General features: G+C 39.4%; 1 protein-coding gene across 2 annotated transcripts; it reads left to right on the forward strand.

The window, feature by feature from the left end:
* The first annotated feature begins 41 nt into the window (after positions 1-41).
* On the forward strand, positions 42-11,165 carry OSER1 (oxidative stress responsive serine rich 1). Of its 2 annotated transcripts, none has more exons than XM_016152429.2 (4): positions 42-156; positions 3,790-3,906; positions 6,807-6,920; positions 10,118-11,165. In XM_016152429.2, the coding sequence occupies exons 2-4, from the start codon at positions 3,830-3,832 to the stop codon at positions 10,803-10,805; spliced, it is 879 nt and encodes a 292-aa protein (XP_016007915.1). In that variant the 5' UTR covers positions 42-156; positions 3,790-3,829; the 3' UTR covers positions 10,806-11,165. The 2 variants fall into 2 exon arrangements, with proteins under 2 accessions (XP_016007915.1, XP_036085269.1); XM_036229376.1 differs by lacking the exon at positions 42-156 and adding an exon at positions 465-795.

Consider the following 11,165-nt stretch of genomic DNA (forward strand, 5'->3'; position numbering starts at 1 on the left):
CGGGGCGCGTGCGCGAGTGACGCAGGCGCAGTGCGACTCCGGAGGCGCGGGCCGCCCTCTCCGCGGGTTTGGATCCGGGTCAGTCAGGCGCGGCGATCGGGAGAGACGATCTGAACCGACGGGAGTGGGTCGCCGGAGCGCCCCAGCTGCGAGGAGGTGAGAGTCCTGACGCGACGGGGAGGGGCCGCGGCACCGCGTCTCGGCGTCCTGGCTCGACTGGACCGCGGGCGGCGTCCTGTGGGCCCGCCCGCCTCCGGTCGCGTAGTGCCCGGGCGCTGACTGCTTGGGCCGGGCCGAGACTGGGCCTCTCCGCGCCCCCTCGGCCGCTGCGGCCCGGCCCGGCCCTGCTGGAGCTCCGCTCTCTCTCCCCTTCCCGCCTTCCTGTTCTCTCGCAGCCCCCGCCCCGTCCCGCTGCTCCGCCGTCTCCCGCCCGGCTGTAGCTTCCCCTTTTCGCTCTCCTCGGCCGCCCTTTGCCCCTTCCCGCCCTTTCCCGCTCGTTCCTGAGCCCTAGTCTTGTTGGCTGCCTCTTCGGCTCCGCTCCCACCTCCTCCTGCATCGCTGGCGCCTTGGCCCGACTCACACGTCTCAGATCTGGCCCGGGAGTATCCCGAAGGGGCAACTTCCCAACTAGAGACCCCGAGCGGCCAGAACTAGGGCCCTGGACACTCCCCACTCTCCGAGTCCCCCGGTTCCTGACCTTTCCTTCTGATCCTGTTTTAACTGCGACCGATCCAGATTCTGGATGAGAAGAATAACGTCGTGCTTTGGCTCTAGCACCGAGAGTGTAGAGATTGAGTGGGTGTGTAAAGAGAGGTGTGAATGTGTTTTGTTCCGGGGCCGATTGTTTCAACCTAGTCTTGCTGGCGACTTCTAGAGTTGCTGGACAGGGTTTTCTCTCTTGGACTCCACGCTTCCTGGTGGGCTGGGAGAGTTTCTAAATCCTTAACATTGTGATGACACGCTTAACGCGCGGATCTTTTATAGCTAGTTCTCAGGTCTTTCCAGAGTCCTGGAAATTTGGTCCTAAGCTTGAGGTTCAAAGAGGTCTTGGTTAAAACTGCGAGATATAAATAAGACGGTGACACACGCTATTTGTTGAAAGTCAAGAGAAAACCAGGAATTCTTCCTTTTGAGGAACTTAGAAGAATTTTAGTTGTCATTTTTGAAAGATTGGGGGGAAATCCGAGGCAAAGTTAAGTTGCCTCTTGTGATTTGACTTAATACAAAGTAATTTCTAATAGGCCTTTACAAGTTTGATCTTTTGGAGGATTTTTAACTTCAAGAAGTCAGTGCAGTGAAAACGACAAGAAAGTCTCCCATAAATTTAATATCAATGAAGAGGGGCAAGCCAATTGTATGTTTCCCGGAGTTAGTCCTACAGCTCTTGATTTCAGTGGATGGGAAGCCCGGAATACAGAGGAGCATAGTAAAGCTTTTGTGATTGCAAACATGCTCTGATTTAGCTCTTAAGGTCATACCTAAGATTCACCTTTGCTTAATATAACCGAGGGAAAAGGTGAGTAATCAAAATCCTGAAAGTCTGAAAATAGTTGAGATGGAACTTCATTCCTAAAGTTTTAGTCTACGTAGCTAATTTTTATTTTGGTCTGTTTTGGTTTTTAACTTTCAGTGTGTCAACAAGAATGTTAACTTAGTTTGTATTAACATCTAGAGGTCACCTGCAGTACTATTAAGTTAGCACCATATAATTAAAAGTTACATATCTAGGTACAGAGCTTCTTAGCACAGTGTTAGGACAGGAAGGAGATTCCAGTCCTTACAGGAATAGGGGTCACAGTCCTGGTAAGTGTCAGGTTCACCCTTATGTCCCTAGCACCCAGTCTAGTGCGAGAGCCTGTGGTAGGAATTCTATAAGTATTTGTATAAGGAATGAATTTCTATAGAATTCAGCAGTGTATATTTAGCTATGATGTTGCACTGATTTCCAAAGAGGCCTGAAGAGGGTTTGTGTGGGGTCTGCAAGGGGAGACAGGCTCAGATGGTTTAACTCTATAAGGGCCACTAGTCTGAACGTTTGACTGACAGGTCATAAAGTAATTGAAAACTATAAAACAAACTTTATTTTAGTTCTGCCAGCAGGGAGAATTTGTTTACAACCTGCAGTAGTATCCTTTTAGTTGCTGTAGAGCTTTAAAAGTATTAGAATGTGGTCTTTGCTCACTCCTCTCTCCAGGTCTGCAGGACATTGTTGTATGCATGGGGAAGGATCCTCCTCTAAATCCAGAAGAATTAGAAACCAGTGGACTATGGAATTGATAATGTTCCTTCAAATTCATATACTGGTTAAATAAACCAGCAAAGTATATGTGGGGAGTATATTTAAATTTTTGGTCTTAAGAAGTTGAAGTGAAAGCTGACTGAATTCTTTAGACTATTTTCAGTGTTGGGTGTTTCAATCCCCTGAGACAGCTGCCTAAAATATCTTCCTTTACATATAAATGAAAAGGAAATGAATAATCTTGATTCCTTGCTTCTTTATTCTGCCACTGGTACTACATGATTACATTATATCCAACATATTATGACACCCTGACCTTTGGAATATTAGCGGTCTCATAATAACATCAAACCCACCCCTGAGAAATGAGCAGGTAGGGACTCAGAGAGGATCCAAGGTTCCACAGAGAGGCACTGCTCCCTCTGAGTGCCTAAGGGAGGGGTGGGGGAATGGGGTTGGGGTAGCAAGTTAGAAATAAAGAGGTAAAGTGAATCCCTGGCTTCAAAAGTTTATCATCATCATCATCATCATCATCTCTTCTTTGAGGGGCTGGGGGGTTACTTATTTTTTTTCTGGTTCTCTGTGATACCATAGATACTGGTTTATTTTTTGTTCAGGAATTTGTATTAACTAATATTTTACATTGAGTGAAAGAATAATTGGGAAACTAGATTCGAAGAATTTATTAACAGACTTCTTAGTTGTGTCTCTTGTTGCTTAGGTTGGTCCCCCTTCCCCTTTTCTTTGTTTAAATATAATAATGAGGGTGGAAGAAATGAAGAACTTTGGTTTATCAGGGTAGTTGATTAAGTGAAGATCATTTAAAGGCATACCTATAGAGCAGTAATTACTATTTTTTGTTTACAGCCTACGTCTTTTGGATAAATTTGTTCTTTTCATCTTTTTGAGTTGCAAGGATATTTCATTTCTTTTCTTTCTTCCGTAATAATGAACATGTGCAAAGTTGTAAAACCTGAAGGTATCAACCTTCTAGGTAGAGTGGAATAATCAGTAATCATCGAAACATTTTTGTAATCTTGCTTTAAAAATGGTAACAATTCGATATCTGGATATGAATATTGATATTTGAGTCAGGATTACTTTAGAGAAATGCTGTCATGTGTCATGAGGTTATACTTAACTGCAATTTTTAAGGTTAGACTAGATAAATACTCTGTAGCATTTTAAATGATCAGAGTGCTGTTGGTTGAGCTTTCCCCTTTTATTTCTGATGCAAAGGTCATTTTGTATATAGGCATTTAGACGTCTACAACTGGAGAGACTTTTTCCCTTGTTAAAAAGTATACTGAAACCCAGATTTTAGGTAATCTAGTTTCCAAAACTATAATATTGACATCAAATATTTGGATGTTTAAATTTTTTCATAATAAATATAAGAAAACCTAGTTTCCTAATTGTCTGCACTGAAACTTCCTTTTAGAAACAACTTTTTAAAAAAAAAATATCAGGAATAAAGATTTTAACAAAAGGTATACTTTCGAACCCACCTGTTTTCACTTGGCTCATTTTCTTTTGATTTTCTTTTTTAGTATTAACGGGAACATCCATAGTAGTATAAAAAGTTTCGCAATGAAATCTGAAGCCAAGGATGGAGAGGAGGAGAGTCTACAAACTGCTTTCAAGAAATTAAGAGTGGATGCATCAGGGTAATTAATTACATAATATTTATTTGGGACTTGTTTACTAGGTTTAAATAGCCTTTTCCTCTGAAGAGCTCTTTCTCTCCTAATATTTCTCATTATTCCTAAGAGATATCAATGCTAACAGTGTGACATTCTACCAAATTCTGCATAGCATTGTATTACTTAACAGAAACTCCTCTGTTAAATTTTGAAAAGTCGCAGCTCCTTCGTACTCCAAGGATGGGTGTTTTGGTTTTCCTTAACTTTGAGGAGAGTTGCCCCCCTCTCTTTTTAATCAAACATTATCAAGCTGTGTCCCATCAAGGATTTCCTCGTACATCTCTAGGGAATCACATTATTTTTTTCACTAAAAGCGAATTGGCTCAATAGAAATATATGCAGATGTTGTCAATTTCATGGGCCCTATTGCTGAGACTATCACTATGGAAACATCTATTCATTAAGGTACTGTCACAGAGATCAATAATCTTGGACCCTTTGGCCAAACTAATTAGAGCACCTATAGACCAGCTGCTGTCTGAATGTTAATATTTCACCCTTTGCAAAAAGTTTTGTACTGGACTCTTTTCATCCCTATTCTTTGCCCCAGGCCAGAAGAAATCTCATATTTTTAATGGCTGTAAGAATATTTCTTTTTCATAAATGAAAACCAAACACTGGAAACTCAGAGTAGAACATTCCACAACAAGTAATAATAATTACTAAAATTTATTACTTATTATGTCTTAGACACTGGCTTAAGTACTCTCTACACATTATTTAGTCCTTATTACCAACTTAGAAGATAAGATACTACTGTTAATTCCAGTGTACAAATGAGCCACAGATGAATTACATTACTTGATAAAGGTCACATTGGTAAGAAGTGGTGGAACTAGATTTGAACCCATGCAGTTTGTATCTAGAACCTGTGCTCTTGACCATTCCTTTGAAAACAACATGAAATGCATGTAATATCTGACACATAGGAAAAATTAAATAGTTATTAGTTGTTATAGCTGTTAAGCTTATTGCTACCACTATTTTGGCCTACCAGATGAGAAGATTTATGTTAGTAGATTGATGTATACTAAATACACTATTGCACAATAGGTGTTACAGGTATTTACATTTGCTTCCATGATATTACAAATAAATATCTTTCTCCTCCCAATGGTTTTTCCAATGTGGAGGTCATCTTGCCATTAAAATTGATTAGTACTTTGTAAGCGTTTTTGGGAAATGGAAACAGAAGCAGACAAACAGTCCCAAATTGTGGTCGTAGTGTATGCCTTCGTGATTTCGGGTGTAGAAATAATTTTTTTTAAGCAGGAAAATGCTAGGAATGCATGTACACATGCACACATAAATTTCTTAGTATATAAATTTATATAAGCAACTGATATACGGACTCTTCCTGGTCTTTTAAGAAGTTGGAACATAAAATTAAGCGGTTTCAGTACCCCTAAAAATTACTTGCAACATTAAAAAAAACTTTCAAGCTGTCTCTACACTATATGGCTAAATATTATTTATTTGTAGCATGTGATCTGCTTTGAGTAAAATTATAGAAAGAGATGGAACAGTGGAGAGAACTTTTTGAGAAAACCAAACAAGCGTAGGAGTGAGTCACTACCATGACTAAGCGGAATAAGATTTGTATAGTGTATCAGACATTTCTAGTTGTTTCATATTGTTGCCGACTTTCAAATGGGACATCTGAGGTACTGACTCATAAACTGACCAAGCCTTGCCAGGAATTTAACATGATCTTGCTCAACAGGTTTTGATTTCTAATGGTATTTGTCTTATCAAGACACATTTGTATATGTTTATTATAAAACATCATAATCCTTTTTATTTGACTATAAAATAACACGTGTTCTTTACAGAAAAAGTCAAAAAAAATAAAAAAAGTAAACATTACATTTTACCATAACCATTGTTAATATCTAGATCATCTGTATATAATACCATATACTTTTTTTACTTAGTTGAGATCATAATTTATGTATAGTTAGCATAACTGTGCTGTTTTCTCTTAACAGTGTAAGTATTCTCTCATGTCATTAGAAGTTTTTTGTACACTTAATTTTAATAAACTCCTAATCCATTATATATGTGTGCCATAATTTATGTAATACAGTATTTTCTGTTATTGGACATTTATTTCCAGTTACTTTTATTTTACATTATATTTCAGGAAACATCTTTTTATTTTACTTTAGTAGATTGTTTACTTCTAAAGGATTTTAATGAGTACCACAGCATGTGTGGAGGGAGCCCAGTGAGTATGTGTATGTGCATATTGATAAGGTCTAAAAGGATTTATAACAAAATGTTCATGTTGGTAACCTCTTGGTTGTGAAATTATATATGATTCTTTTTCTCCTAAATTTTTTCAATTTGAAATTACTCAAGGAACCCATATTCCTTGCGTAATTTCAAATTGCTAAGATGTAACTCTGAGTAATATTTCAAGTTTATTAGTTGTAAAAATTAAAATATTTTTCTTAAAGTTGTATAGTATTTGAAAATGATTTCAAATTAGATTGGGTCTCCTAAAGTCTTCGCTTCTAAACTTAGTTTCCAGTTCTGGTTTGCCCATATAAAATAAGTGGTCAGTGTCATTAACATTCTCCCTGGACATAAGGCCTGATCTGCCCCAGATAAACAGCCTAAAAGTCTATTTATATCCTGCTGCTGGTTATACTTAAGAATCATTCTTTGGCTTGTGATTTTGCAACAGTGGGATTTTAGGGATCCTCTAAATTTGGTTTTGGAGGAAAATTTTCACTAAAAGCTGAGCAGTTTTTGAGAATCTCAAACTAGAAAGAAAACAAGTTGTGTTTGCATTTGAGAAAGCAGTAAGTTCTCCCCCTTGCACGGTTTTCTGTAGAGGTAAACTTTGTTCTTGTCTTCAGGTCCATAGCATCTCTGTCTGTTGGAGAAGGCCCAAGTGTCAGAGCATCAGTCAGAACAGCAGCAGATGATACCAAACCTAAAACCACATGTGCATCTAAAGACAGTTGGCATGGGTAAGAGCTTCTTATTGTATGTGATTTTTATCCCTGATGATTTTTATCCCAATATTTTAAAATATTGTTGGATTTTCTTTCCCAGCTATCCAGAAATGAGTATATTATGATACGGAACCAAGGACGCAAGGATTAGAGAAGGCCCATTCTTCCCAGTTGTGGATTTGCTGTGACTTTCTGTATGGCCTGGTTCATAGTCAATTTCTATAAATGTTCTTTGTGTGTTTAAGAAGAATGGATCTTTTCTATTCTTGGGTTCCATGAATGTACATTAAATTAAGCTTTTAAATGTGTTTTTTTAATCTTTTCAAATAATTTTTTGTCCACTTGACCTATCAATAATTGAGAGAGGTATATTGAAATCTCCTCCATGGGAGCACATTTGTCTTTTTTCCCCTTAAGTTCTATATTTTTGCTTTATGTGTTTTGAGACTGTTTTGTTAAATTCATACAGCCTAGGTTCATGCCAGTTGAGAATGTTTTCTTTATGGTGAATTGAGACTTTTATTATATAGTGACTTTCTTAATTCCTCATAATGGCTTTTGTCTTAAAGTCTATTTTGTCTGGAATTAATGTAGCAAATCCATTTGTGTTTTAGTTAGTATTTGCTTAGTGTATCTTTTCCTATTATTTTCAACCATTCTAAGTTTTAAAATTTTAGGTATGTCTCAAATACGTATGGCCTATTTTGTTTTGTTTAACTGCCAAGCTAAAGTTATTGCACATATTTTGATTATTGATTTATTTGGACTTGTTTCTGTTATTGTTCTTTATGCTATTTGTCATGCTTTTGTCCTTTTTTCCCCTTCTCATTTTCTCTCTCATCCTTACCTTTTAAAAAATTGCTTGAAATGGGTTTGTTTGTTTGTTTGTTTGTTTGTTTTCCCCCCTATTTTTCCTCCTACTGATTTGGAGTTGTATACTTTGTTTATATTCTTTTTGTAGATAGCCTTGAAATTTTACCATACATGCTTAACAAAGACAAAAGTTAATATTTTAACTCTCCTTTTTAAAACCCTTTTTGGTCTAAGGCCATGCTACCCAGAACACGCCCGATCCTGTCTGGAAGCTAAGCAGGGTTGGGCCTGGTTAGTACTTGAATGAGGGACCGGTGCTGTAGGCGTTACAAAAACAAAAACAAAAACAAAAACCCTTTTACTCTGACCTCATGACTTCCATGTGGTATAGTTGCCCAAAATTTTAGTTCTGTTGCTTTTTCATTTCACAAATTAGGTTTTATTTAATCCACTTTATTATTGTTTAAATAGACAGTGTTTGTTTAGATTTATCTCATTTATACTATCTTTGCCGTCACTGTCTTGCATTTCAGACATTCTGTAGGACGACCACTTTCTTTCGTCCTAAAGTACTTCCTCAGCAGTTCCTTTATAAAGGTCTATTAGTAGCAAATAGGGCCTCTGTGTTACAGAAATCCACATAGGATAAATTCGGTGTTCTTGGAGTTTTCTCATATCATGTTCTTTTGGGAAACAGACCTCGCTTTGATTTATCTGAAAATGTCTTTATTTTATCCATATTCTTGAAAGATATACCTGATTTGATATATGTGAAATCATAGTTCTGAGTTGCTAGTTATTTTCTTTCAGCACTTGAAGAGTATTATTCATTGTCTTTTGGTTTCCATGTTGACATTGAAAAGCCTTCTTTTAGTCTACATGTTCATTCGGAAATAATCTGTCTAGTCTCGAGCTGCTCTTACGATGTTCCTGTGGTGTTTGGTATTCTACAGTTTTGCTGTGTCTAGATGTGGATTTCTTTTTTATTTGTCCTGCTTTAATGTGCTCCCGATATCTGTAGATTCTTTTCTTTCATTAATTTAGAAAATTTCTCAGCCATTATCTGTTTAAGAAAAATCACTGTCTTCCATTCTGTGTAGTCTTATTTTCAGAGACTCCAGACTTTTATTCTTACATATCTCTTAACTGTTACATTTTCCCAAATTTCCAAGTCTCTCTGTTGCTTTCTAGGCCAGGGGTCAGTAAACTCTTTTTGTAAAGGGCCAAATAGTAAATATTTTAGGTTTTGGAAGGCAGGAGATGAGATCTGAGTGTAGGCACTTACATAAGTGAGAAAACTCCTGCCTACCTGCCTGCCTGATGCGCTCTGTCCTGGCTGGTGGACATACTTTGTTCAGTTGCTGAGACAGTCTCAGGATGAAATGACTGGCCTGGTGATATGGGTGTTTAGGGGGCAGTGCTGGGGTCAATTTTAATTTTTGCCCTAGAGACACCCAGCATGTCCTTTTCTCCAGAGAGCCCGGCACAGGCCAGGCTCTCAGCCTGAGATTCGGCTTCTCCTGACCCAACGATTGCCGACAGCAGAGCCCCAACATGTAAACAGCAGTCAGCGTGGGCCTTGAGCAGTGGTGTGAAACATCTGCTGGCCAGGAAGGCAGGTGCGGGGAGCAGAGGGGCAGTGGGCTGAGGGGAACACCTCAGCCTGACCTCTGTGGCTCACAGGGCTAGCTCATGCGAGCGGTGTCCGTGGGCTGTACAGAAAGACAGTGGCCAGAATTGGCTGATCCCTGTTATAAATAATTCACATTTATCTTCCCGTTCCTTAATTATATGTATTCTGCTGTTTAGCCCACTTAATTTAGATATAAATTTTTATATTTCTTAATGTTTTGTTTGCTCGTTTTCAGATTGCTTAGCAGTTTTGAGTCTCTTTTTTTTTTTTCACTCAGTTCTTTTATTTTTTAAAATACTTTATAAAAAGTTATGTAGTGTATCTGATGATTGCCAATATCTGAAAACTTTAGCAAATCTAACTGTTAGCAGTGATAGAAGTGAATCCTGACTCTCCTGCTCTAGCAGTCGTGGTGCCGTGGCCACAGTTAGTTGTCTGTATAAGGTGTTTCCTCAGACCCACTGGTCAAAGGTTTCTGAGCCGAGCTTTGGGACAGAGCAGGTGTTCTGCGCCAAATGTTTGGCCCACAAAATGCAATTAAAAACTGTCCTTTAACTCTCTGGTGCTGTAACTTGATAATATGGAGGTGTTGAAGTTTCTGAGACACAAGAGGCACAGGCGGCTTGTAAACGGAGGCAGGCACCTCTCTGGGGGAAACTTAGAACCTTAGACTCATAAGCCTGAGAAGAGGCGAATTTCCAGCTATCATAAAGAACCTGTTTAGGAGAGCTCTGTATCCCAACACTGTGCGTTTTTTCCCTCTTAGGTCTACAAGGAAGTCTTCACGAGGAGCCGTGAGAACTCAGCGTCGTCGACGTTCTAAGTCTCCTGTCCTTCATCCTCCAAAGTTTATACATTGCAGTACAATAGCTGCTTCTTCCAGCAGCCAGCTCAAGCACAAGAGCCAGACTGACTCACCCGATGGCAGCAGTGGGCTGGGAATTTCGGCCCCTAACGAGTTTAATGCAGGAGAGTGCTCCGCTTCTCTTGATACTAATCACACAGGGGCAGTTGTCGAGCCTTTGAGAACTTCGGTTCCAAGGCTCCCGTCAGAGGGTAAGGAGGAAGACTCCTCTGATGCTGCTCAAGTCTCCCAAGCAAGTCTCAAGGCCAATGATCTCTCTGACTTTCAATCCGTTTCCAAGCTAAACCAGGGCCAGCCATGTGCATGCCTAGGGCAGGAATGCCAGTGTAAGAGGTGGCATGATATGGAAGTGTATTCCTTTTCAGGCCTGCAGAATGTCCCTCCCTTGGCCCCAGAACGGAGATCCATGCTTGAGGACTACTCTCAGTCGCTTCACACCAGAACTCTGTCTGGCTCCCCCCGCTCCTGCTCAGAACAAGCTCGAGTCTATGTGGATGATGTGACCATTGAGGACCTGTCAGGCTACATGGAATATTACTTGTATATTCCCAAGAAAATGTCCCACATGGCAGAAATGATGTATACCTGATAGCAAGAAGCTAACTAATATGCTTTAAACCAATGAAAGGTTGTCAGAGAGTTAGTTATTGGCAGACCTGGCGGCCACTTTGTGTCAGAAGACATCTCCTGCTCACTGTGCTTGCAATAAAAACTTTTCTTGGCATCTCAGTTAATCTTCATTCTTTAAACGTACTCTCTGAGTTCTTACATACTCACCAAGGCAAGCAGATCAAAGAAAAACCTCATTTAGAAATGCTCCTGGGAGATGAAGAAACCGTAATTACTTGACTGGTAGCAGTGGGTATATGGTGAAAGCCTTTGTAAAACAGCGCGTTTTTCAGATCTGTTTAAGATTTGGTGGCCAATAAAATGAAATGTGGTTTTGTAA

The sequence above is a fragment of the Rousettus aegyptiacus genome, unplaced genomic scaffold (assembly GCF_014176215.1).
Source record: "Rousettus aegyptiacus isolate mRouAeg1 unplaced genomic scaffold, mRouAeg1.p scaffold_m13_p_12, whole genome shotgun sequence".
Classification (NCBI taxonomy): Eukaryota; Metazoa; Chordata; class Mammalia; order Chiroptera; family Pteropodidae; genus Rousettus; species Rousettus aegyptiacus.